The following is a 26,383-nucleotide window of genomic DNA, read 5'->3' as shown; positions in this document are numbered from 1 at the left end:
TTAATTACATCTGTCCGAATTTAATGCCCACTCCAAGACACAGAAGGTGCCTGCCTTGCGGTTATCTGTCATTCTCTTTTCATACATTTAAACCCATTGCATGGTCCTTGGAACGAATGGGAAGAAGCCTCCTTCCTCAATGGTGGATTTTTAAAAGCGCATCGAAGATTCTAATCCTTGTGACACGAAACGCATCCCGCTCGCGTCTCCTCGTGTTTCTTTCCTTCTATAATATCACTCCCCCTTCTGTTTCAATCAACCGGCGGCTCTGTGAGAATCACATTTGAAGTTTCCTCTTCTTGGGTTCGCCAAGGTCAGAGATTACAGTCGCGTGTCTGGATTGTTCTGGCGTCTCGCCTGAAACCAATGGACATATGTCGATGTCGGGCGATATTGTTTTCTCAGGGAGTTGAGCGTTCGATTTAGGACGTGGTATAGGACACTCCGGTTGTGGATCCCCACATCCATCTCCAGGCGAAGATTACGATGTAGGTCTCAGTTGAAGATTGAATGTTTTTCGTCGTTTCATCCGGTGCATGGCTTTATTCGACTTGGTAGTGTAGTTGTCTTCTTGAAGAGGCCTCTCAAGAATTTGGAGTTGCAATGATCCTTTACCTGGGTTTAGTCAGAAAAAAATAGGATTTCAGAAGCGGGTAGTAAGCTTGTCTGGATTCCAGAGTGATTTTGTGATGTTATCTGGACTCGTGAGTTACGGAATTGGTGTTTGCAGATTATAGTCTCGCGGTGTTTGGGAACTTTGAATTTCTTGCTGTGTTGTGGAACTGATTCGAGGGATTCTATTGTCTCGGGATTATCTCGTTCATATCGTTTCCCCAGGAAACATGTCTGGTGGGAGCGCAGTCCCCGTTGGATATATCAGGCAGAGATATAGCAACGGCTATGCCTCTAGTGGTGACGAATTGGAGGATGGTATGTTGTCGAGGACGCCAACGTCCCCTGCAGTTCCGAAGCCTCGGACCTGGACCGAGGTCATTGAAAATGTCCTTTGGATGACCTCGGCTGTTTTCATTATCTACCTGGGTGATCGACACTCCAATCTCGTTCATGTCTTGTGGTTAGATGATCGAATCAGGAGGTACAAGACTGGCTCTTGATTTCTGAGATGACTTTTTCTTGAATTGTTGGCTTTTTAGTTTGAATTGTTTAACTCTATCGCCTGGAAGGCTGAAATTAATTCAGGAGTATGGTGTTGGCTTGTGTATTAAACTAAGAACAGTACACTCTGGTTTTTCTTTAAAAAATTACTGCACAAAATTGTTCTGAAAGATTGTACGAGTACTGCTGTTATAGTCAAATTACTCCAATATGCATAATACAAATGATTTACCTGAAAAAGAGATGGTTGAAGAAATTCGTCCACCTGTTAGACGGATTACTACTCGTCACTGATATCAAGATATGTCCTAGAGGGCAATTTTAGTTTCAAATAGATTTTGGACTTCAGTTGCTTGTACGTGTTAATTTTGAAATGTTTGGTATCAGATTGTAGCTCATTGAACAATCACCATGAACACAATACTTGCATTGGTTCAGAACAACATGAGAAAAAATCACAAGTTTAAGATTCATTTTGAACCTCCTAGCAAGCAATCTTTTTAATTTCAGATCTCCTCAAGAACATTTGCTCTGTTATCATGGAACCACACTCTAGCGTCTAGACATAAAAGACCTAGGTCGTATACCCTTTAACAATCTTTTTTTTTTTTTTTTTTTTTTTTTTTTTGCAGTGAGCAGGATTTATATTGAGTACTATAGAACTTCTTTCCAATTCTTAAAGAGCAGAATGTTCTTTACCAGAAGGCAGTCTTGAAGCTTTACTTCTTTCTTTTCTGTTTTTAGATTTTTTGAAAGTGGTCCAGATTTTACCTGTTTTCTGTAAGATCCACGTATGTTTCCTTGTAAATACACTGGAGATCATATTTCAGATTTCTCTCGTTTTCTTTAGGAGTAACAAAACCTTAATGGGAATGATATTTACATAGAACCCCCATGACGTTTAGCTCTGTCACCATTACATTGACTGCGGCATTGATATTGATTCGTGCTTGCTGTAAAGTGAATGGGAATTTTGGATGTGCTGGAAAAGAAGGGAATTCTTGTATCCAACATTTGGTTGTTCTTAACTAACACAGACCTTCCCTTGATGTGTTTTTTTGCTTCAGAAATTATTCTTGTCACCGCTTTAAATAGGCAAATAAAATAGAAAACTCGGACCTATATAAACTATTCAATTTCTATGCAGGTTCAAACCCTTTCAGGTAGCTGATATTATTACTTTCTGCTGATTATTTTGAAGAATGATGACTGGATTCAAACATTAAGTAATTAAATTGGATAGCCCATCTGGAGGAACTACATGATGTTACAGATGTCTATCAATTTCTCACTCTCATGTCTCTGTTTTACAGGTTGCCTTTATACTTTGGATTTGTTGGTATTCTTCTGAATATAGGAATCATTTTATATTCAGTTTTTTTCTCAAGAGAAATCAAGAAAGCCGATGATAGATGGGTACCTTTACCTCCGTCTCTGGCTCCAGTTGTGACTCTAGTTGGTATCCTCTCATTTTTCTTGTAAGTAAAGCATTCTGCCTTCATATTCTTTAGTACACATGCATACACAGGTTCTTTGGTCTAAGTAGATGTTGTTGTTTACACAGCCAATCTTACTTTTCAGGTTTTCTTTTGCTTTATGGCCAATTTGGAGCTTCTTGACCCTTCCTCTACTGGTACATCTTTTCCCCCTGTTGGGCCATAATCATCTCATCTGTTTATGTCATGTATCAAGAGTAATTTCATTTTTTGTTGCCTGTCACACTTCATATAATTATGCTATATACAAATGGAAATAACTCCATTTCTTGAATGTAGGTCTCACTTTTTATGGCTTTCATGGTCATATCAAAGTACTTGCTAGCTGGTTTGGGGAGGATTCAAGTTTATACATTTCGAGCAGACTGAGTTATAAACAAGTACATATTCGGCAAACATTTCTGAAGCCTGTTGAGGGGTTTGGCCACAATTGTTAAAAGCAAAGTATTCAGCCTTGATGGATGTGACCCGATCCACTAGAAAGCAATACATGGAAGGATGTCAAAGGTCATATCCAGTCAACTTGTGCAGACTAATCGCAACTGTAGAAGAATAGGGACTTCTTACAGAGCAAAGTAAGAGAGCTGCTTCGAGTATGCCATAATTTTACCCTGTAGTGTCTTCTCCTTGCTATTTACTCAATTAAACACAGGATAGAGATGCCTTCTTACCATTTTGGGAATTTTTTTTGTACTATGCCATCCTTTTTACCCGGCGTAGTATCCTTTACCATCTGATTGACTTGTTATTCTTTCCCTATTGTTTGGCAGTTTTCTACTCAAGTGGTTTTGCCTGATGTTTTTTGGAATCTAAAGTGAGCGTTTGAAGCAGGTGTTCTGGTTTGAGTGAGAAGTAGGATGATAGAGATCCTAGGATTTAATTAATATTTCAACTGTTGATGAGATACAGCTCGGTATTGCTTGACAACCAGATACAGATCTGCTCATTTGAATGTTATTTATTTGTTCTCTCTCATGCAAAGAAGTTTTCATCTTTATCACAGGCCATGACCTATGTGTAAGAATGAGAAGCAATCCTTGCTTCTTTTGTCTTGGGATGGAGCTCGGTCATGGCCTGTGATAAAGGACTAAGCATTGAAGAGATGCTTCATCACCACATCATATTATGGAAACACATCACACAAGATAGGTAACCACTTGATTGGGTAATTGAGTCTCAAGCTCATAAAGGCGATTGCCTTTTGATTTTGCTTCCTTTGATTATAGGAATTGACTTGATGGGTAAAATACATGATTCTTTTGGAGTGGAAATGATTGTAATACCACTTTGTTAATGCATCTAAATACATTTGAGAGTACATATTTCTACAAGTTTGGAGATTTTTATTCCAATAGAAACTCATTCCAAGAGAAATTTTACAATTTTAAAAGAAATTAATAACCCCCAAAAATTATTAATTATTCTCAAGATCATGGATATTCTAATTCCTATAAATAATTTTATAAATAACTACTTCAAAACAATTATGATTTTTTTTTCTAAGATAAATTTTATGTAAACGTTTTATGGGAATTGAGCGGGATGGACCTTACTTGTAGGATGTTATGTTCGGGGATCAAACTCAATTATTGGGGACAACTCAACTTAATCACTTCATGATGTGCTCATCCAATGTATACAATATCTTGTTTCGATTTTGTTTTCAAGTTTTACGTTTTTTTACTTGGTTGTGTATCTTTCGCATAGTTAACTCCGAAAAATTGGGGTCACCCTAAAAAAATTATACTTGGTCAAATTTATTAAGTTTTATCGTTATAGTCTCTCTATAGTTTTTTTAAAGGGTCATATTCTAGATTCGTTTGGAAGTATGAGTGTTGCATACTCACTTTCATTTCGGTTGAAGTTAATTTTTATGTGACCAAAATATTCAAAAAAGGGAGAGAGAATTATGAAGATTTAACATTTATGAAAAAAATTTATCCTATGAAGATTGAAAACCAAAAACCTTTTTCATTGTAAGTTGAATTTATAAACTCCAGTTTAATAGGGAGTGTTGAAGAGCATATATAAAAGAATCATACATGATTCTCACAGTAAGAAGTCTCACAGAGCCCAGAATTAATATGGTAGAGTTTTACAGGTGTCTCATAGAAGGAGGTCTCACAAAAGAGTCTCAGTTAAAATTGTTTTAGCTAAGTTAGTCTTCTATTTATGTTTGATCGTTCTAGAACTTATATTTTAGTGTTTAACTTTGGGTGTAACTGGGATAAAGGTAGTTTAATTGTAATTGGATTCTACTTATTTCCTTTATTATAAAAAAAAGTTCATTATACTCAAATTATAATAAGTTAGTGAAGTATTTATCTCTTTCAAAAAATTCAACAGAGTTAATATGGTTCGATATTTTAATAGAGCCTTATTCCACGTGAAGAAACCTAAAATGATGTCTCTTGTCTGGTTAGGGTCGTTTTATATATTCCCACAAATTAAAACAATTACAAGTTTGCCACTAGGGCACATGTATTACACACATGCAGTTGGTTACACTAATACAACTCAACCAACTCCTTGTTATTGTAATCTATCAAGCACATGTAGTGATCATCTTCATGAATGAATTTGTACTTTAGAAAATCGTTTCTTTCTCTATCGAATATTTGCAACTTGATCATCACTGGGAACAAATGTAAGAGTAACTTGTTTATCCTGTACTATCTTCCTAATAAAGTGACAATCGATTTCTATATGTTTCTTCCATTTGTGAAAAATAGGGTTCACTGATATTGCTAAAGCACTCTTATGGCCACAAAAGATCTGACTTGTACCATCTATACTACCAAGTGAATACAATAGTTTGAAAACCATATCACTTTAAACACAATGAAGTTAATGCTCGATATTCTGCTTAAAAACTTGCTTGAATAATAGTTTTATGTTTGTTATTGTACAGGACATCAACATGAACCATTTTTGCGTTTTTTTCTCTACCAAAACAACATGATACAGTTACAGCTCCAGGAAATGAGGTCATCAGAAGAAACTCATCTGACCCAACAACCATCCCCAAGGTACTCCCTTGCCATTGAGAAAGTGCTGTCTTTCCTCTTATTGTACTCATTGTATCGAAGGAAAAAATAGTCCAGATAATCAAAATCAATAGGAGACACCTTCGCCTGCACACACCACACAGACCGCAGAAAGAAAAGAACACAGCCATTTTTTTAAATTAGAACTCCAGCTTAAAACTGCAGAAATTATTTTAGAGATTTGCAACTCTAGATCACAGATAAGAAAATGAAGACACCTGAATCAGCGCCCACAGAGCCCAGTATAAGTGTGATGCCAATGCAAAAGCATTTGTTTCAATATAAATTGCCTCTAAGTCTTCATCAGAAACCTGGTAATTAGACAGGAAGTAGACCAGTCATGAGAACAGATTAATCTTGCACTAGTTAATGAATAGAAGGCTCGACCAGATTTGAGGATTTGATGCACTGAACAAACAAAGTTTTTTTTTTTTTTTTTTTTTAATGTAAAATATTCACACTCACACACTCCCCTTTTAACCCCTGGTGATACCTGAACCCAAGACCTCACAACAAAAAGGTCCCATATGAATTGAACCAAAGGCCAAAGTTGGGCCTACAACTAGCCTCTTAACCGTGGAGCAACCTTTTTATGCCCAGGATCCTTATGACCAGAGCATCAAAAAGGATTTCATCTTTTCATGGTCATGCCAGTCACAAGAGAGGACAGATGTGAAAATATTAAAATAAACCACAGATGTCCCAACATTTCAGGAGATTGGGTCTAGAAAAATAAAGCAAAAATATGTTACAAGGATACAACTTGATATACCTCCTGAGGATTGTCAGGTTGCAAGTAGTGCCTAAAAAAATGATGTTGTGCATCCTTAGCAGGATACCTAAATAAATAAAATCACTCAAATCAGTAAACTGTGCAACAGCGCAGAAGCTCTAGAAAAAATAAAGCTCACTATAAGACAGAAGATGTTCACACACAACGTGTAGTCACAATCAAATCCAGCATATTCGTTGAAGTGATTGGCAATATCATAACCTCTGTAGCTGTACGACCCATACTCAAAATCAATGAAGTAAAGTTTCCCTGGAGAACACAATAACAATGTAAATAAAGTCAAACTCAATACTAAAAAGTTCAGGAAAAAACTTACATTCCAAAATAACAGTGATGATCAAACTCTATTCCTAGATTTGAAATGACAAAGAGTAAATTCTTTTTATTGAAGAACACTATTAAAATTAAGCTGCCTGAAAGACTGTACTTCAACTGCAATGATTTAAGTGGCAGGTCCACATGGGATCCATCTCTGCTTACGTTGCCATAGCCAAATCAAGACCAAACCAATATACAAAACACTCCATGCATTTTGGTTGGTGGAGGTTATATGTTTATTGAGAAGTCACAACTAATGTTTTTGACAAATATTAGCATGTCATCAAGTTATTCAACATAAATTCTGTATATCAAACATGCTTTCTTCAACAAATGATACAGCAAACTGGCAGAAGCACACCAAATTCTTCTAAAGAGGAACAAAGACTTCCAGAATCCTACAACAATCATAAGTTTTTATAATAACTGTTAAAAATCTCTTTACATCACAGACCGAAATAATCTTTCAATTTTTTTTTTTTATGGTTTCTCATTGAAAATAAATCTATGATACAGAAAAGTGCCATTACCTTCATCGTCATTGAGCATTAAATTTCCAGAAAGTAAATCATTGTGGGCATATACCACAGGAGCATCTAAAAGATCTGTTAAACCCTGTATAGTCAAAGCAAGAATACAAATCAAATGTCATTACAAGATGGGCTAAAAACATGCATTCCAGCACTCAAACGGAGAACGAATGATCCAAAGAAACAGCAGTTTCAGTCATTCAATAGGGTTAAAGTATTTGTTAATTGTATTTTAGCACTCAAATAGTACACTTGCACTCTGCCAACACACACTACACAAGAAATATATCTAAAAGTGCAAACACATCTAGGAATGGCAGCAAGGTGGGTTCGGGGGGGGCTCTCATTCACAACCCCACCCGGCAACCCGGCCCGCCATGTGACAAGGTTGATTTTTCAATTATTTAACACATGACCATTTTGAGCTTTAAAAAATATTTCAAAAGTACATTGATTAAAAAAGGTATACAATGTAGCACATATTTACATGGGGACAAGTTTTTGCAGGACAGAACGGGTTTCAAACTTGTGCAGGGATTTGGGGTTCACTAAACTCCCGCTCTGCAGGAAAATATATGATCCCATCCCCACCCTGCAGGGAAAATATAAGATCACGTCCCTGCATTTAGCGGGATGGGGCAGGCAGATTCCCTATAAAACTCGCCCCACTGCCTTCTCCAGACACACCCAAGGTTTTTCCACCTCAATCGTTCAAGCAAAAATAGTTTCCTGTGCATGAAAGTAGTCCTTCAAATTGGAAATGAAAAAGGCAATGCAAGAATTGAGTAGTCAACTTGGTCAAATCAGTTTAATCAAGTCTATCTCAACTCCTTGACCTTCTAAAATTTCAATTTGTACCCAATAACACTTATTTCTCAAAGAAAGAAGACCCATCCAGCAAGTCAAGATCTGCAAATATTCAGTGTTTGGGATTTCCAAGTTGACCATCTATCACATTTGTGGCTTCAAATATATGACCATGAACACAAACAGCCATGTTAAACTGTATGAAAACCCTCAAATTGTGCTTTGTCCATTTAGATAAGAAGAAAATTTATGTATCAAAGAAGAGAAACAACAAACTGTATGAAAACCTTAAAATTGTGTTTTGTCCATTTAGATAAGAAGAGAATTTATGTATCAAAGAAGAGAAACAAAAAAATTGGCATGCACAAAAAAAGTACATTCTCCAGAGATACAAGCAAAAGGTCTGCAAGAAATAGCTTGCATTATGGAATCATCACGTTTTCTCACATTTTGACTGCAAGAACTACCAGATATTGTCTGATATGCTAATAGAAATGCTAAAGAATCTATCCAAAGAAAGTTAAGACAGTGAACCCTCCAATCACAATTCAGTTAGTTGAGCCACAATAGAGGAGTAAGCTATTATTCTTATCTAAAAAAGCAAGGTTCTATCACAAGTATAAGATGAATGTCACAATAGCTAATCCCGCAATGAGAAAGACAAAGAGAGAAAAAAAAAAGGAGGTTGAAAATAGGCAAGGACAAAAATTGGAAACTTGACTGCTCAAGGTTCACAGAAAGAAACAGCCCAGATGCTGTTTTGAAGACAAGGATCATCACCTTAAGTTCCATAACTTCCTTCCGCACTTCTGTAAAAGCTATTGTATCATACTTTGCCTGTTTTTCACTCTCATCAAACTTAAGCCCAGATGCTGCACCAGCAACAGTAATAAATGCAAAAGTTAAAGACACAGATTGAATAAAAATAACAGCAAAAACACCAAAAAAGATATTTCACACTTGATTTACTCGGAAGGAAAATTTTCTACCTGTCTCTAAGAACTTGAAGATATCGTTCCATAGTTGTGGCTCCTTGGAACCTGGTATCTCCACCTGATGGAATTTACGAAGTTGTCTTGCTATTTCTGAAGCTAGCTTTGGTTTACTCATATCTGTCAGAGACCAAAGGAAGCTCTCACTTTGACAAAAATGATAAGATACAGAGCAGGAAATAAACATATTATATAAAAATAAGGATATAATCAAATATAGAAGAAAATGTATTATTTTTATTTTGTAGCAAGAGTATGGGGCAATGAGAAATACATACTACAGAGTTTCAGCATTATTCTCACCAGGTGGAGAAAGAGTCCGTGCATTTATGAAAGATTGTACCATTCCATTTGCAAAAATACCAAGCAATTTTGCACCAAATCCTGCAGCCGAGAGATAGCGAATGGCCTAACAACAGCAGATTATATCAGCTTAACAAGTTCTCTCTGAATAGCTACATGACATAACAATTAATTGCAAAAAAATGAAGTATTCCACATTATACATTGCATATTATTTGGTTACTAACAGAATTAGTTATTAGTATAGAAAATCAACAATCACATTTCTGAAAATGAGACATATAAAAGAGCTCAGATATAAACACACTCCCAGCAAGATCTAGTAGGACAGGAACTTTCAAACAATATCTATAATGAAATTGAATCCAAGATAAAACTTGATTATTTTTTTTTTTAAGAAAGGATCAAACATAAGTTGATGATCTAGTGCTCAGATGCAATAAAGTGATCCTTCCCCTCCTCCCTTGTGCATCAATAAGAGAACGAGACGGAATCATCCCAACAGTTGAAAGTTTACAATTGTGGTAGTAGAGAATTTAAGAGGCCACGATTTTAAAATAACTACTTATAATTTCTGGGAACAACTATGATGAATTTTTCTTTACGATTGCTGGTTATTGAAATCCATAGCCTTAAAACAGGAGATATCAGAAACTATCTTTTGGCAAATCCAAGATATTTAGCCTGTAAAACTCAAAAAGTAAGAAGAAACTATTAACATGATCAGGACACTTGCCAATTAGGAAACTGCATTTTAAGTATCTCCACATTCAAGGCAGCAGTATTAAGTTACTGCAACCAGAAACTCCACTGGAAAGGAGTTCAGGGCTAACAAGAGCTGTTTCCTCATAACTATCCCTTCAGAATGCATGTCTGCACCTGAAAGCACATAGAAGTTACATTTATACACCATCTTCTAATTATTTTATCATGATACCATGGAATATGGTTGAAATAGCTTTTCTTTTGAAAGTATTGCAGCTATATGGGTAGCACATATGCATCAGAAACAGCAAACAGCAATCTCATGCCATCCAGAGCAAATGTTGTGATCCCCTTAGGAGGACTAATGCACATCTGGCAGTTATGTCAGGGCATATAAGAGATATCTTTTAGTCATTAATAAGTTTTCAACTTATAAATGGTTTTTATTAAGGCAAAACACACAGAGAAAAACAAGAATCCCAAGAAAATGACAGAAACTGCTCAATGCATAGGTTACTCTATAAAAAAACCGTTTCAAGCAAGAATTTTGACAGTGCCAAAAGTAAAGTATACACCAACATTACTCGACAAAGAACTTGATGCTCATTGTGCTCAGCAACACCTAACAGGTTCCAATACATCAGACACTTCATACGGTTAAACTTCAATGCTAATGCCACTAAAGGGCCTTAATATCTCTGACAAAAACTGTGCAATGCCTAGAACTGAAGAAGAACCAAAACACAGAAGCTTATTGACGAACATATAAGGCTAACTTGCATCACTTCTTATGATGCCTATTAAAGATAGAAGTTCACGAAACAACACGCATGTATCAATCCACATAGAAAATGTCAACCTAGCTACAAAAAAACCACCAAGGCACTCTGTATTATCAGTCAACTTAAGTTAACAATAGATACAACATGGAGTCTTCTGTCAAAATAAACACAGCTAACAGTTGCCCACACATTTGTCCCACTACACAAAATTGAGTCACAACATGAAGGAATTTCATTTGAAAACCTTCCTGCCAGTTCATCAACAAGGATATAATTCAAGTTTCTTCTTGGAATCATGGCTAACATTTTACTTGGCACAAAACAGTGAGTCCAAACAGGAAGCTATCTCAATCTTATAGTGCCAATTATATCAGTTATATATGTTTAGCAAGTACATATCAACAAAACAAGGAACAATCAAAACTCCAATATCAGTAATTCCAAAGTGCAGGAATCTCTTAATAGTGACTAGCGCAGAAGTATCAAGTCAGAAATATCCAATCCACCTAAAACCACAGTAAGTACCAACAAGAATGCAAGAAAAAACCTGCTCAAAGAAGCAGAAATGATGAATGAAAGAACAACATTCAGAAAAAAATTCCCTGATTGCTCACCTGTAGCTCCCGTTTACGGTCAATCACATACTCCGTATTTGGCCCATATAATCGAACAGTTAAGAGAACATTGTCTCCATTTTCCTCTCTGACAGATACTTTCAGCACTAAAAGTAAAAAAGGAACGAACCACAGCTTAGACTGGTTCGTAGCAATACCATACAAGATTTACACCAAGAACTTTTAATAAGTCAATAAAACATGAAAAATATTCAGAATTTAAACTTCAATTATCATCTAAAATCCTTGGTGGAATATTGAAAACAAAATAGAAATTTTTCAAATAAAATTTCAAAATACATTTTTTTTTTTTTTATAAAGATGTATTTATATATGTAAACAAAAAATTTACAAAGAAAGAGGGAGCAGATCCCTCAAAATGGGCATTCTACAAAGTGTGACAAAAATGGGCATGGCAGGTGGTTGACATGAATAAAAGACCATCATTAAATGACATGGAACCAACCTTATGCAATTCCAGAAAACAAGGAACATGACAAGTTCATTTCAAAAAGTGAGACTGTTGAACACCCTTGGCCAACAGAAAACTCATTGTCAAGAAATTTGTAAGGAATTTATGGGCTAGACAGAAGAAAGAATTTTAAAGGAATGATATTGACTGGTGAAGTAATAATACCAATTAAACCTAGACATTAATAGTGGTAGACCAAAATATTCAAAATATTCTTTGAATAAAACAACATCAAAGACCTATTGTAACAAAAGCATCTTCAGATGCATACATCTGAGATTTTTCAACATACATTTTATTTCTTTCATCATGCACTTTTTTCTTTCAACATACAACTTTCCCTGCAAGAGATGGAATCAGTTCTACAAAGTGCTTATGTGCTGCAGCAGATAAGAATAAGACTGCAAGAACCCATATACGAAGAAAAAAGATAAAAAGATATAAATTAGACTCACAGAGATTGGTGATGCCCCCAGAAACAGTTTCAACTGAGAAACACGAATCATCATAAGATGACCATTTCTTGAAAAGATCCTTGCACAAAGCTCTGATAAAGAGATGCAAACGTACGAGTTCAGCCATGAAATTAGCCGAAGAACAAAAAAAGGACAAGACTAGAAGAGGGTAAATTAATTTTTTTTAAATATTAATTAAACACACTACACGCCCAAGCCCTTGGTGAGTCTTGAACGAAATACCTCAAACTGCAAGACCCCCATGTGGCCATTGGGCCAAATGAGCATTGAGATTAATTTATTAAATAATTGCAAGTACAAATGATTGGAAAGAAGAGGTAGGGCATCAACACAATAAACAGAGGTAGAAAACTTGAAGTAAAGGATTGCCCTCGAGATGGTTAGGTTTGTCTAGACTATCTGGTCGAGGTAGAAAACTTGAAGTAAAGGATTGCCATCGAGATGATTAGGTTTGTCTAGACTATCTGGTCATCTCCTTGATGACCAGATATTGTCTAGACAAACCTAACTACAAGCTTAATTCCAGATGATGTGGAGGACCACTTTGTTCAACAGAAGCACAACCAAAACGAAAGAAGGGAAGTATAGTAAACAAATATATAATTGCACCAAATTTGATGTTTAATATAGCAAGTAGAAAAACATTGACGAAGAGAGAAAAATATAACATAGGTATCATAAAGGCTAAAGAAAATGACTGAAGATTAATCATAGTCGATCAGACAATTTTTGGAAGAGCAATTGAGAAAATCAAGAGAAATAAAGAAAATTCAGAAACCAATAGAATCCTCATCCAGCAGGGCTAAAAGGATTCATCTCAATACAATGAAAACTAATACAAAGAGTTTGATGGAAGAAATAGCCTTAGATTATGGCAATATATGCCCAAAAATAAGAATAATCATAAAGCACATTTAGACCACAAGGAGATCCAAAATTCTGGATTCGTTAACAAACAGTAGGAAGAAAATAAGACAACTGAACAAAAGCAGACAACGATACAACAGTAACAGAAATGAGAAAAGTAAATGGACAGCAAAACTGCTAATGGCACACCAGAGAAATTAAGAAAGCGAGAAATAGAAATGCTGGAATGAAATAGAAATTAAAAATTTCCCGCTGGAACAAGATATATTGTACTAAACTAAATGGAAAAGGCACGAGAAGCAAACGTCAAAGCCAAACAAAAGAGAACAAAAGAACGACTACTAAATAAAATGAAATTGAAACTCTGAACCTATCGGGAATGTGGCGAATCTCTTGAAGAGCGTGGGGTAGAGAAACACTTTAGTATCAGGAAATCCTAAACGAGCACAACCGACTGTCAAAACTGAATCCAAAGACACAGTTCCAAAATGAAATAAATAAAAGAAAATGTAAAACCCATGTTTTGAAACCCATAAGCAAGATAATAAAGCTGAATACAACAGAGAGAGGGATATATAGACGTACATAACACGAGGTTTGAGCTGAGGCGGAGGCAGAGAAGTATCAATGGTGAGAGAAGACGACGGAATGACGGAGGTGCTTCCATTGTCCGGTACTCGTTCTGCAACTTCCATGGCGTTCCAGATTTTCTCCGCTCCCATGCTTTATGCCAATTTCAAAAAATATCCCTATTAATAATCTTCCCGACGACCACGAAAACGGAAGGAGATCCGACTCGAGCCTCCACTCTTAACGGAGCATCCTCTCCCTAAAAAACAAAAAAAACAAAAAAACGGAAATCCTCTCCACGATACACTGCACGTGACAAGTTGAACTGAAAAGACGAAACAACCCTAGATTTTTCTCTGAAGGAACAGGTAGTTAAAAACGGTATTAACTTTCAACTGAATCATAAATTCACAATTCGCAGCGACGGCGCTTTGTGAAATGATATTCACAGTTCTATTAATACAGAAGAAGTTTATTTATCTTCCAGACTAGAGTTCTATTGATACAGATGAAGTTTCTTAATTTCTAATGAATGGTAACGATAGTAGTAGTGAACAACGACGAAATGCAGAGAAGGAAACCCGACAAGGAAACATTAGAGAAAAGGAGGGCTCACCGCCGTAAGATTAAAAGTGAAACGAAAGAGAGACAAGATGGTTTGACTTGGTAATACAAAGTCTGGATCGCTTCTAGCAAAGATCAAGGAGAAAGTTCCGATGGCGTGAACGTTTCAGCCTCCCAGTCGTGTTGGAACGTTTCAGCCTCCCCTGTTGGTCTTTTTCGGAACACAGAAATATCTTCAATCGATCTCTGGTCTGAAAATGTCGATGACAAACGACGGACGAGTAAGATAAAAGGTTATTTTACTTGGCCCCTCTTTTGGTTCGGGCTCTCCTCCGTCTGACCCGACCCGTATTCACATGTAATTTGTGAACCGGATATAGTCATGGGCCTGTTGTAATGTGGGCCTTTCCACCGTAATTGCTTGACAAATAGTTCAGTGGGCCCAGAGGCGGTCGTGGAAGAAAGAAGCAAACCCTAGGGTGGCGCTGGCCCCCCTTCCGCTGCATGTCCCAGGAGGGTTGTTTAAAGAAACGGGGGACAAAAGGTCTCGTAAAATTATCCTTACCGCCCACAGTGGAAGCGAAGGAACCGAAAGCCTTCCCGCTATTTAAGCTCGAAGGAAGCAACTCTTCAATTTTCAGTGTTAGGGCTACGGCTCCAATCTTCTTTCTCCTTTGATATTTCTCTTCGTTTGTGCAATGGAAGAGATCACGGAAGCGGTTAACAACATGAACATCTCCGATTCACACAAGAAGAACCGGATCCAGGTTTCAAACACTAAGAAGCCCCTCTTCTTTTATGTCAATCTCGCTAAGGTAAGCCAGTGATATATCTCTCTCCTTTTTTTTTTTTTTTTTCTTCTTCATTTGTATCGGCAAATCTAGGGTTTCTAGGGATCATATGGTAGTTAGTTGGTTTCTGAAAACTTAATGGGCGGTTTACTGGGTTTCGTATTTATTCAATTTTTGTATGTTTGCTCTTTCTTCGGTTGGTGTTTATAGTCCGTAATCGTGATCCTTGCAGAGGTATATGCAGCAACACAATGAAGTGGAGCTTTCTGCACTTGGGATGGGTATTCGTCTTTTCCCTCTCTCTACTATTATTTCCCTTGTTTTTTGGAAGTACTTTGACATATGAAATGATATACACAGTTTGCTTTCAGCAAGTTGAGCTTTGTCTTTCATATGTTGCATAAAAATAAATGTTCGAGGGGGGAAATACGTTAGACAGTTTTGAGGTTTTCCTCATACTATATGTTTTCTTATGTCCTGTCAATGATATTAGGCAGTAGACAATTTTTTTTTCTCCCATGTCAGTGTCTTGGAAGGTTTTTAGTCGTTTAAATCTACCAAAGACTGGTTCGTTAGCTTACTCCCACTTGTGACAAGAAATTTTATTTTGCTCATTTCCTGAATAATCGCATTACAACTTTATGGATTAACTAAGTGATTGTTCAGGGCTATAGTTAAGTCAGTCCTATTTCTCAGCAATCTCTCCCTAGCTACTTTGATATTGAGTTTGAATTTAAACACGTTTCAGTCATGGACTTATACTTCCTCTCCTTAATTTAGCCATTTTTCTGTCTATCTGAGTCTGATTTCTAGTATTGGCTTTGATGAAGGCAAGGTGCCCACTTTGTTCTTCCACATTTTGAAGCAAGTTGGATAAGCCATGAAATTGCACATACTTCTGAGGAGCTGAAAATTAGTCTTTCTGTTGTACAAAAATAATTAAAAGATGGTATCCTCTCAAGTCTTCCAATTGAGTGGGAATGAGTTTTGACTATGTGTTGATTAACATGCCCAATATTTGTGTGTTGTAGAATATTAGGTAGGGGCGGGGAAACAACCAAGTCCCATGGAATCTCTGTTGCTCGTTTTCATTTCTTTTGAAAAAAATTTAAACTTAAAGGTATTAAGATGCATATCGTTCATTACAAGGGTGTGATGCAAATACCAGTCATTATCTTACAATGTTCATCAATGTATTAATGTGTTTTTCACATTAAAATTTTTAATGTGTCTTTGGTTTTATTGGTTAAAAATTGCAGCAATTGCCACTGTTGTCACCATAGCAGAGATTCTGAAGAACTATGGACTGGCTGTTGAAAAGAGTAAGCTTTTTTTAGTGCCGGCACATTTTTCCCTGTTGTGTGCAAGAAATTATTGTCACAACTAATGGATTCTGCTATGCAGAAATCATGACATCCACTGTTGATATGAAAGATGAGTCTAGAGGACGGCCAATCCAGAAGGCGAAAGTAAGTTTTGACTAGGGAACACTTTAAGATCAATAATGATTGTGGATCCTGATTATACGTTTTTTCTTTTGTGTGTGCATAGATTGAGATATTACTGGGGAAGTCAGAGAATTTTGATGAGTTAATGGCGGCGGCTGCAGAAGAGAGGGAACTGGCGGATGGAGAGGAGCAGAGCTGAATGTTTAAGCTGCTAACAAGTTTTGAATCTAATATTTGTTTCCTAATATGGCAAGTGGTGATGCTCCTTGAATGCATGTAGACGTTTGAGTAATTGTGGTTGTTGTGTTGGTGAGCTCTACTGGCATGATGCAAATTCTCTAGGGGTTGCAACTCGTTAGGATAGATGCATTTTGTAAAAACTATATATCAAAAAATTTGATTTTTGATGTGTTGTTTCATTTGCCATGATCCTTAGATGCTAAAATGTAATTGAAATTCCTTCAAACAGGAAGAGCCAAATGGACAAGCTGATATTCTTTTACAGATGACGCAACAAGTACATGGCAAATTGGTCCTTAAGAAGGCGGGTTTGAATTTTGGCATTTAAGGTTTTACAAATCAGTTCTTGAACGAGTAGATCTTTCCTTAGACCTCCATTCGGCCACCTGATGTAAGGTAGGGTTGGACACTCTATCATCTTTAGTAAGAGTGACATCATGAAGGGATTTGTCAAAAGTCTATGTTGACATGCAAAAAAGCCCCAAAGAATTTTTTTGCAACATATCCATAAGAGAAAACAAGAACAAATGTCATGCAAAGAAGATTGTTAAACTAGACAAAGACTATTTGAAAGGACATGAAAGAGAAAAACCACTGGAAACATCTGGGCAATAGATCGTCTATATAGCCAAGCCAAAGAAGTCGAATGCCTACCAGAGTGAAAAGGTTCTATGAAAAGCTATTCAGAGTCTGAATGGATTGAAGAAACAAGAAGATGCATCTAACAAAGACTGTTCAAACGGATGTCCAAGTGTCCAAATAAAACAATCTCATAAAGCTAAGGCTTCAATCTCCCAAGATAGGCTTTTAGAATCTGCAAGTAACCTATCTATATGATTAGTAGCCCATAAAAAAATTTAAGCATTTTTTCATAATTTTTAGCCAAGATTTCAACTAGTTTTACAAAAAAAGATAAAGTCTCTTCAAAATATCAATTACTCCATTTTATAATGTTGAGAATCTATTTAGTTAAGTTGTTTTTGCCCCCAAAAAAAATAACTCTCTCAACTCCTATGGCAAAAAAGATTACTCCCAAGGGGTCCTTTACTTCAAAACAAAATTCAGGGTTGAATTCATGTTTTTGGAAAGCCACCTTTCAACGAGATAAGTACTTCTTGTGTTTTATTTTTGAAATCTAATTTACTTAGCTTTTTCTTTGATAGAATCTTTGTTCAAGTATTCTAAAATAATATCATATATTATAGCAATAGGATTTGCTATGGTATTTGCATTAATTTGAGATTTGGGGTTGTAGATCAAAACCCAAGTATATAATTGTGCATGTATTTTAAATCAATTGGTTATAGTTGGTTGTGTTAGGAATTAGACACCTTAATTCAATACTATCGAGAGCAATAATAATCACAGAAGAAAAAATAATCAAGCACGAACATGCACTTTTTATACAGGTTCACCTCAAGGTGAAACTACATCATATCCTTCCGCCGCTGCAATCATTCACTTTAATGAAGAAGAAGTTTACAAGAGAATCAAACACACCATTCTTTTTGTGTTCTCTCTCTCTCTCTCTCTCTGCTCATGATCATCAATCACCCTAATAACGGCACCCCCAAATGTTAGGAGAAAACTAGGGCAACCAAATACAAGTGCTTAACAGGTTGAGCATGTCTGAACTAGAGTGTTTTTACTGTAAAATTAATTGCCTTGATTAGGTTCAGCTAGTTAGGGTTGTTTTAAAAAATTCAAGTGCTAATGTGCTTTTATTTTTAAATCAATTGAGTACACTTGGTCAAGTAAACCTGAACTTAAAAATCTTCCACTTTGAAATCATCAAAGTTATTCAGAGTATTACTTTTGGACTTGAATTGTGAAATCAATATTTAATTTAAGCTTCTATTACATAGAATGGATACATAGGATTGGTTGTGCTTATTTTTTTATGTTTATATTGTAAATTTTGCCTAGTTGAAGAGTCTTTTGTAAAAAGATAAATTTTAAAAGAAACATCCTTGCACGACGAACAGGTCAAGCTTTGTGTAAGTAAAACCATCCTTTGGCCATTTGTGAGTTTTAAGTTGGTTGTAAGTTCTTAGAGAGTAGAGCAAAGCAAACCTACCCATCCAAATAGTATGGAGAAAATTGTCTAAATGATGCAAAGAGATAAAGCCCTCCATTAAAGCTCATTCACCCATACATCTAAACAGCCGGAGAGTAAAGGAAGACAAGAAAAGAAGAAGAAAGGTCCAACAAGGAAGACCTTCAATTGGTTAGGAGACCATTCTAATGAACATGAAAGAGAAAAGTCATAGGAAGAATGCATTCCATAGTTGTTGCTAACAAATCCTTTTGTGGGTCTAAATTGGAAGCCTAGTTTGTTGATATAAATCTGTATATGAGAATGCATTATAACTCATGTTTGAGTAGTGTAAATCCTGTATAGCTATAACTAGCAAAAGCAACAATTCACCATCAATGTCATTTAACTGCTCAAACATGGGAAGTTAATTCTTAAGATGTAAATACCTTTAGGTAGTAATACCATTATTTTATTTGTTGATTGTGCATGAGTCTTTTATTATTTTAACTCAATTCTTTTTTCAGCTAGTAATTACTGTCTTTTGACACTCTTAAAACTCATAACCATTTCACTAAAAAAATCTAAATCTGCTCTTTTGGAGTAACACTCGGGCAAGGCTTGCAAGGGTAACATGGCTCTCATAGTTCCTTTTAGCTGAAAAAAGAAAAGAAAAGACAAAACAGAAAATTAAATTGAAGAATGGACACCGTCTCCAACCTCCTCTGCATTACACCGCCCAGACAAAATGGTGTTGATATCCTTTGAAGAGAAATTACCCAGCAGCCGATGGACCTATGTCTTCACAGCTTATGCTTCATCTTCTTTCTCAACCAATATCTTCTTGCAGGCCTCATAGCACATGAATGAAATCCCCGCCGCTGGAACCAATTTCACGCAGCTCGGACCCAACCCTCTGTACAGACCAGGTAGCCCTTCCTGTTCAAGTATACTTACAAGTGCATGAAGCATGTTCTTGTAGACCTGTCTGCCACTGATGGCTCCTACTTGCATTTGCTTCCTTGCCACCTCAAGAGGGAAAGTTGCACTACTTGCAAAAGCCCCCGCTGCCGACCCTATAAGAAGGGTGGCAATGTTACCAATTTCCTCCTGCTTAAAAACTTTCCTATAAGTTTTTCGCAATGTTTCATAAGCAAAGTAGTTAGTTGCAGCATAGGGCACCACTCCGATTAAACTTGGTGTGAGACCCCTGTAGAGCTCTGAAGGACCTTCTTCTCGCAATATTTTCATAAAAGCATGTAATAGATTGTCATAAACGTCTCTCTGCAACCACACCAAATTCAAATTGCCACTTAGCAACCTCAGACACTCTTCAATAAACTATAGAAGATGATGTGAAGGTTAGGTTTTGTTTTTTTGGATTTCTACCTGTATCGTTAATCGAGTCTTGAGAAGTTCAAGTGGATATGTACACAATGTTGAGCTGACACCTGCTAAAGCCCCAGCAACCAGTGAGGGAGGAAGACACAGCTTGGGAGGCTCATCTGGCTTAGGGGTTAGCTGTTTCTTTACTGTGTCATAAGCAAACAACTGCAGAAAAATTCAGTAGCAAAAGTAAGATGCAACATTCTGACAGATGGTCCTAGTTTAACCTAAGCCATAAGTGAAAAATTCTAAACTCTTTTTCTTTGAAATAGTAAAGAAGTAAAAAGAAATACAATGCATAGAAAAGAAATAGCACAGCTAAAGGCACTTCACAAATAATATACACCAGAAAATTTAAACAACAGAGACTGGTGAAGAAAAGAAAGATCAACGGAATTCTCAAACAAATTTATGTACTGTTACAAATAGTTCTAAATGAATCCCACAAAGATCCATACTAGTTGTGAAGAAGCCTCCCAACATCAACTAGCCATTTTGGGATGGACCCAAACCCAATTTTAACATGCGCCATAGGCCTTTTTAGTAAAATTCACCAATAATGACTTTAAGGGGAACAAATCAAATTTCAGAGAAGCTTGAGGTTCCCTTCTTATATAAACCATGCACTAACTAATTCCATCATTATATGAAACCCAATAGGAGTCATTTCAACACAAAAATTCACAGAAACCAGCCAAAATCGGTATCACACTAGGAAGAACATTGCAGTAGTATGGAACTGCACACAGAATACCTAAATTAAAAACTTAATTGCATTGATGAAAACATGAATGACATCACCAGAGCCTATATAATTTTCCATTTAGATGCACATAATATTGAGGCATCCACTTTATTTCTATTTATACGATATGAATATGCATCCAAACATAATAAAAAATGAACATCTTTCAAGTTATTTAACTTTATGTGAATTCGCTATTGCCATCATCACCTGCAGACATTTTTTTTTTTTCAATTTCTATAGTCAGCCAATGATTAGATTGAAATCAACAAATGCATGGAGCACAGATGCAACAATTGATTTTGAGTGTTTAGCTCCATGTCAATAATAGAACATTACAATATTCTACATGATGCCTTAAAAACAAAAACCACAATAAATTCTACATGATGATCACTGCCTCAACTTTTTGTTTTCTTAAAGACCTTCAATATGTTCAAACTGCCAGGAGTAACTAGGGGAGAATCTGAAGCAAATGAAATATTAGGAGTACTGAAATCTAAAACAAGCAATAACTTTTTGAATAAGGCATCATCATCATCATCATCATCAACAACAACAACAATCATAATCATAACTAGTGTTACAAAACCCGGGCCAGACTGACCAGCTGAACTAGATTCAATCAGATCCATTGCCTAGGTCAATAAAGGGTAACATTGAGGATTATACAGAAATGGTGAACTGGCTCGGTCAGGTCTCTCACACACGGGGAGGAGAAGGAGCTCATTCCACTCAGCAAGGAGGATAGAGCTCCTCCCCTGATGGCAAGAAAAGCGGGAGGGAGGCAGTCAACCCTCTCCTCCCTTGTTCCTCTTATTCCTAGTGACAGGGGGAAGGGTCTCCCACCCTCCCTGCAACCACACTATGGCAGGAAGAGTGGCGGACTCCTCCCCCATTCAAAAATTCAATGGGTGAGGCGGGCGGAGCCCCTCCCTTCTGCCACTGCTCTCCTCTGCAGCATAGGAGGGAGGAGAGGCAGAACTCCACCCTTTCCCTCCTTCAGATCAAGGGAGAGAAGTCTCCCCTGATCTAACTTATTTTTAAATTTTAAAACTAATTATGACGTCATGTGATGTCATCACCTGGTCAAGTGGAACCAGACACCTCGCCAGATGGATTTTATAACATTGATCGTAACAATTAATAAAGAGAGTAAAATAATAAAAATAATCATAATCGTCATATCATTAATGTCATGAGAACCTGGTGGCAGATTTAACAAGTACCGGAAGTCTTTAGAATCCTTTTACTTTGACATAATTAGTAATTTTCTATCCAAAACTTTGAGATCATTCCATAGTTATTCTGTTAGGACCTCAATACTGCAGAGATATCAGCCATATCCAAAATTATTTATCTCCAAAGTTTATGGTTCTCAAAAGGCAGCTTCTAAACTGGGGGAGACATCTCTTCCTGCAATAAAGGTACACATAAATGAGTTGTACATACTGAAAAGAACATCAAGAGTCGGACTTCTATTCGCAGTGCAGGCGTGTATGAATCTTTAATGCCCATGAAGAACTTAACCTGTAAGTAAATCAACCTAGAATAGACAGAAGAGGAATTGTTCTGTAAAAGCAGGAAATTCTGCAGGAACTGGCTTTTCCTATCATATCCCATTACAATATTCAAAAGGAAAAAAATAAAAACAGAAGATACCTCACTGTTCTAGATTGCACAGGACAGCAGTCTAGGTAGAAGTTTTTGGGGGCTGGAGTCCATTTAACAGCCTTCTACTTGGACTCTGCTAGTCTAGACTGCAGTTAGACCACATGAATGATACCAACTTTTCATAGATTACCATGCTTATATTCTGTGCAAGTAATGCATAGTTAGGCTGCTGTAAATGGCATCCGCAACTTTTATGTGTGAGAGCCAAAAACTTCAGTAACAGATTATGCCAGAAAATGCCTCATTTATCTCCAGTTATTTTTCTTAAGCGCAAACAAGAATTTAAAGTTTCTTTTTCGTTTCATGCAAGAGAAAACATGTCCAATATTTGCCCTCACAATGGAGGGATCAGCATGGTGATGAGTGGAGATCACAGGATGCTGTCTTGTGTTGTTATCTTCCATAGGCCACTATCTAGTTTGATCAGTAAACCAACTGATAACAGTCAAGAATTCAAAAAATTATCGTGACTCAACACAGCACAACACAGGGGATCAGCTCTTGGTTACTTAAGATGACATCAATGCATAAGACAAGGATTCAAGCAGAAAAGGCTTGACCAGATGATAGTTAGATGTTGCTAGCCCTGAGATGATCACATTGATATCCTATGACATGATGCTTACAAGCATTCGGAACAGGCAATGGTGCACAACAGGTCAGAGCCATCATTCTTTTTTCTTCTTTAATAATAACGTCAAAAACTGAGGTTTCAGCCGAGCAGCTTATCAAAATTTTCATTGAAAAAGAGCATCAGAACTAAAATCAACAACCTTCAACTCAGCAACCCCCAAGGCCGCGGCAAATAAATAATTAATTATTCAAGTCAAAAATCCAACGGGATTGAAGAGAACAAAGAAAGCAATACATAGTCACACTCCAATCAACATGGAACAAACAAGTAGAAACATCAAAAAAAATATATATATTTTCTTGTTAACAGAGTAAAATACCAAAATAAGTGAACAGAACATCACTCACCTCTATCGCCTTACTGGGCGCAACCCGTATCACGTTCACAAAATTACCCCTAAACAATCCCGTCCATCCGTCAGTCTTCATAATGTCCTGAAACACTTCAAAAGTGGAATGCCCACTATTTCCCACCATCAAATGTGTCCGTATAGTCTCTAGAGGAGCCACTGCAGTCCGCGAGACGGTGCCTGCAATAGCTCCGCTAATCAACCTCCTCAAAGATGGATTCTTTATCTTAATCTTGAGCTTAAAACCACCCATCTTCTCCTTCTTTTGCATCTTCGATTCCTCCACCGCCGCCGTCTCATACGGAATTCCCGCTATCCGAACAGAAATTTCCGGCGAGGAGATATATTTTAAATATAAATCATTGCCTGGAATATTAGCCCCCGTATCCCTAGAACTCGAGGAGCTGGGCGAAATGCCGCCAAAACCAACACCCACTTGTCCGACACTGGCAAAAAGACCACCGAGAGAAAAAGAATCATTGTTGAGACTCCACTGAAAACCCAGGTCCGGAGATGAAAATAACCCGCCTTTCTTGTCTTCGATGGATTGAACTCTTGCTCCGGCCATCGGTTCAGGAAGAGAAATGAATATCGTTCCGCTAGTTTTAAAAGGTGAAGCTGAAAGACATAATCAGATTATGCAAACATGGCCGCGGAAAATACTAAATTATTCAAAATGCGTGTCAGCAGAAGAAATGGTTTTGAAGAGAAACAGGAAGCTAGCGGAGAAACCGAAGAGGGTTTTCAAGAGAAACGAACGAAAGCAAAAATTTGTAGGCTTTCCTTGTTTTGCTTCAGAAAGAACACCCCTTTGGTAGGAGAGAAGGGGTGCTGAATCTTTCTGTATGGGCTCTTAGGTTGGTGGACGAATATTTTATCTTCCAGCAATTCACTTTACTCGCGCTAGAAAAAGACATTAATGGCCTCAGCCTAGGAGGATTATTAAACAGATTAGGGAGGGTGTTTTGGTCATTTAAATTGGCAATTACCACTCCCAAGCACATTTTTCACATATTTTTCTTTATTTATTATTTTGAGTCACATTTAGAATCCAAAACTATACAATATATGTTGTATAAATACCATGAATTTGTCACATATTGCCCCTCCAATGAATCTTGCCTATCTCTTTATTAAGTGGCATTTTTTATTTTTTATTTTTTATTTTTCTAGGAAGCATTTTTTTCAACAAACTCCCTTTTCCTCTACTCAAATTTTTTATTTCAAAATAATTTATTAATTTTAATATAAATCCATAAAAAATAGATCAAAATCAAATATATCAATTAAGATTATACTGAGAGTAAGATAGACTAATGTTATAAAACCCAATATGTCCGATCTGACTCAGTTCAACTCAAGTTCGAACGGTCGATTGACCTAATATTGACATCAATATAATTAAAAATTAAAAAAAATTAAGTGAGAACAGGACAGGACAGGACAAAAAGGTTTATTTGTCTATTTGTTTCAAATATAAAAAAGAGAGTTAAAATTTTACTTGGCCTAGGAGCAAGGTGCCCTACAAAGGAGTCACTTGGTGGTTTTATTTACATTAGAAGGGATGCTTTGGTTTGGAACCACAAGTAGAGGATAGAAATGATATTTGTGTTAGGGGACCACGTGTCCTAGATTCCTCTCCCTTGCTTTGGACATGGCTAGTGTGACCAGGTCCATTGTAGGAGCCAATTTGACTAAAGGAATTTGTACCCAATGTACAATTTGGAGAATGGAATAATCCCACTTGACCCAAAAAAATTTGTTTAGAATAATCAAATAGGAAATTGATGTGAGTAAATTTAAGTTAGGTAAATAAGAATTTGTTGAAAAAAATAATTATTTCTCAGCATACCAAATACTTTACTTGATCGACCCTTATAAATCCACATGCCCTCCTAAAAAGAAATTTAAAATTTACATAAATATGAACTGTCGTTAGTTTTTTCGATAATCATGAAAGATTACAAAAAAATTATGTTTTTTAATTCTTGTTAATAAACCTTATTAGTATATATAACATCGTAATTTCAAGGGGTGAAAATTTTTATTTTTGTTTTAATTATGTTAGCAGAAGTTTTTCCTATGAGAAAAAATCGTTGCTAGAATTCACTTACATGTTTCCGCTAATAGAACTTCTATCAACAAAATTTTAAATTTGTTGCCAAAAATTATTTGAGAAGTAGAGTCTTCAACTCTATTGAAGGCACCTAACAAGAAGAGAAACAACTCAAATAGATTAATGGGAGAAAATTGTGAGATTAATAAGAGGAAGAAGAAAACAGGAAACAATGAAGAGTTGATATGGCGGAGTCTTATAAAATGAAATGTTTTAGTGTTATTTATATCCATGAGTTATTTTCTTTCCTAAAATTTCAACAAGTTCCTGTTTATTGCATTATTTTAAGTGCTTATTACATTCTATTGACGCCCATTCCACTAGACAAATAAAAGAGAATGAATAAATTAAAATGTGAAATTGATTTATTTTTATTTTTTAATTATTTCAACATCTTATAATGTTAGTTATCTATTCCATCTAATACAAGTACTTCAAATATTATCTTCTAGTTTTACTTTAGGGCATTTTGAGGAAATTCATTGTCAAGAGGCTGGCCAATGCAACCTAAAA

At 36.3% G+C, this 26,383-nt stretch overlaps 4 protein-coding genes across 6 annotated transcripts; 2 read left to right on the top strand and 2 right to left on the bottom strand.

The window, feature by feature from the left end:
• Nucleotides 1-35: 35 nt before the first annotated feature.
• Nucleotides 36-3,665, top strand: LOC137950261 (uncharacterized). Of its 2 annotated transcripts, XR_011111930.1 has the most exons (5): nucleotides 36-1,096; nucleotides 2,430-2,594; nucleotides 2,698-2,749; nucleotides 2,892-3,187; nucleotides 3,383-3,665. XR_011111930.1 is itself a non-coding variant. In XM_068796647.1 (4 exons), exons 1-4 carry the CDS (start codon nucleotides 843-845, stop codon nucleotides 2,979-2,981), a joined length of 561 nt encoding a protein of 186 aa, XP_068652748.1. In that variant the 5' UTR covers nucleotides 36-842; the 3' UTR covers nucleotides 2,982-3,372. The 2 variants fall into 2 exon arrangements, 1 of the variants encoding a protein (XP_068652748.1); XM_068796647.1 differs by lacking the exon at nucleotides 3,383-3,665 and having other exon boundaries at nucleotides 2,892-3,372.
• Nucleotides 3,666-5,381: 1,716 nt separating this feature from the next.
• LOC137950271 (probable ethanolamine kinase) lies at nucleotides 5,382-14,664 on the bottom strand. Of its 2 annotated transcripts, none has more exons than XM_068796660.1 (12): nucleotides 14,505-14,664; nucleotides 13,904-14,041; nucleotides 12,431-12,522; nucleotides 11,504-11,610; nucleotides 9,403-9,508; nucleotides 9,097-9,219; nucleotides 8,888-8,979; nucleotides 7,301-7,385; nucleotides 6,596-6,701; nucleotides 6,432-6,498; nucleotides 5,878-5,970; nucleotides 5,382-5,746 (listed from the first exon to the last, which is right to left on the bottom strand). In XM_068796660.1, the coding sequence occupies exons 2-12, from the start codon at nucleotides 14,038-14,040 to the stop codon at nucleotides 5,615-5,617; spliced, it is 1,140 nt and encodes a 379-aa protein (XP_068652761.1). In that variant the 5' UTR covers nucleotide 14,041; nucleotides 14,505-14,664; the 3' UTR covers nucleotides 5,382-5,614. The 2 variants fall into 2 exon arrangements, with proteins under 2 accessions (XP_068652761.1, XP_068652762.1); XM_068796661.1 differs by lacking the exon at nucleotides 14,505-14,664 and adding an exon at nucleotides 12,268-12,316 and having other exon boundaries at nucleotides 13,904-13,993.
• A 334-nt stretch (nucleotides 14,665-14,998) lies between these two features.
• LOC137950381 (uncharacterized protein At2g34160-like) lies at nucleotides 14,999-17,110 on the top strand. The gene is made up of 5 exons (XM_068796822.1): nucleotides 14,999-15,267; nucleotides 15,476-15,524; nucleotides 16,503-16,565; nucleotides 16,648-16,712; nucleotides 16,795-17,110. Exons 1-5 carry the CDS (start codon nucleotides 15,151-15,153, stop codon nucleotides 16,888-16,890), a joined length of 390 nt encoding a protein of 129 aa, XP_068652923.1. The 5' UTR covers nucleotides 14,999-15,150; the 3' UTR covers nucleotides 16,891-17,110.
• A 2,408-nt stretch (nucleotides 17,111-19,518) lies between these two features.
• On the bottom strand, nucleotides 19,519-24,569 carry LOC137950436 (adenine nucleotide transporter BT1, chloroplastic/mitochondrial-like). Its single transcript, XM_068796893.1, has 3 exons — nucleotides 23,753-24,569; nucleotides 20,356-20,517; nucleotides 19,519-20,250 (listed from the first exon to the last, which is right to left on the bottom strand). Exons 1-3 carry the CDS (start codon nucleotides 24,320-24,322, stop codon nucleotides 19,777-19,779), a joined length of 1,206 nt encoding a protein of 401 aa, XP_068652994.1. The 5' UTR covers nucleotides 24,323-24,569; the 3' UTR covers nucleotides 19,519-19,776.
• Between the last annotated feature and the right edge of the window lie 1,814 nt (nucleotides 24,570-26,383).

The sequence above is a fragment of the Aristolochia californica genome, unplaced genomic scaffold, assembly GCF_029961685.1.
Source record: "Aristolochia californica isolate CCGP_79_NKW_82.1479 unplaced genomic scaffold, dmAriCali1.0.hap1 SCAF_14, whole genome shotgun sequence".
NCBI classification, from domain to species: domain Eukaryota; kingdom Viridiplantae; phylum Streptophyta; class Magnoliopsida; order Piperales; family Aristolochiaceae; genus Aristolochia; species Aristolochia californica.
The sequence above is the reverse complement of the archived record's forward strand: the minus strand, read 5'-3'. Positions and strand labels throughout refer to the sequence as shown.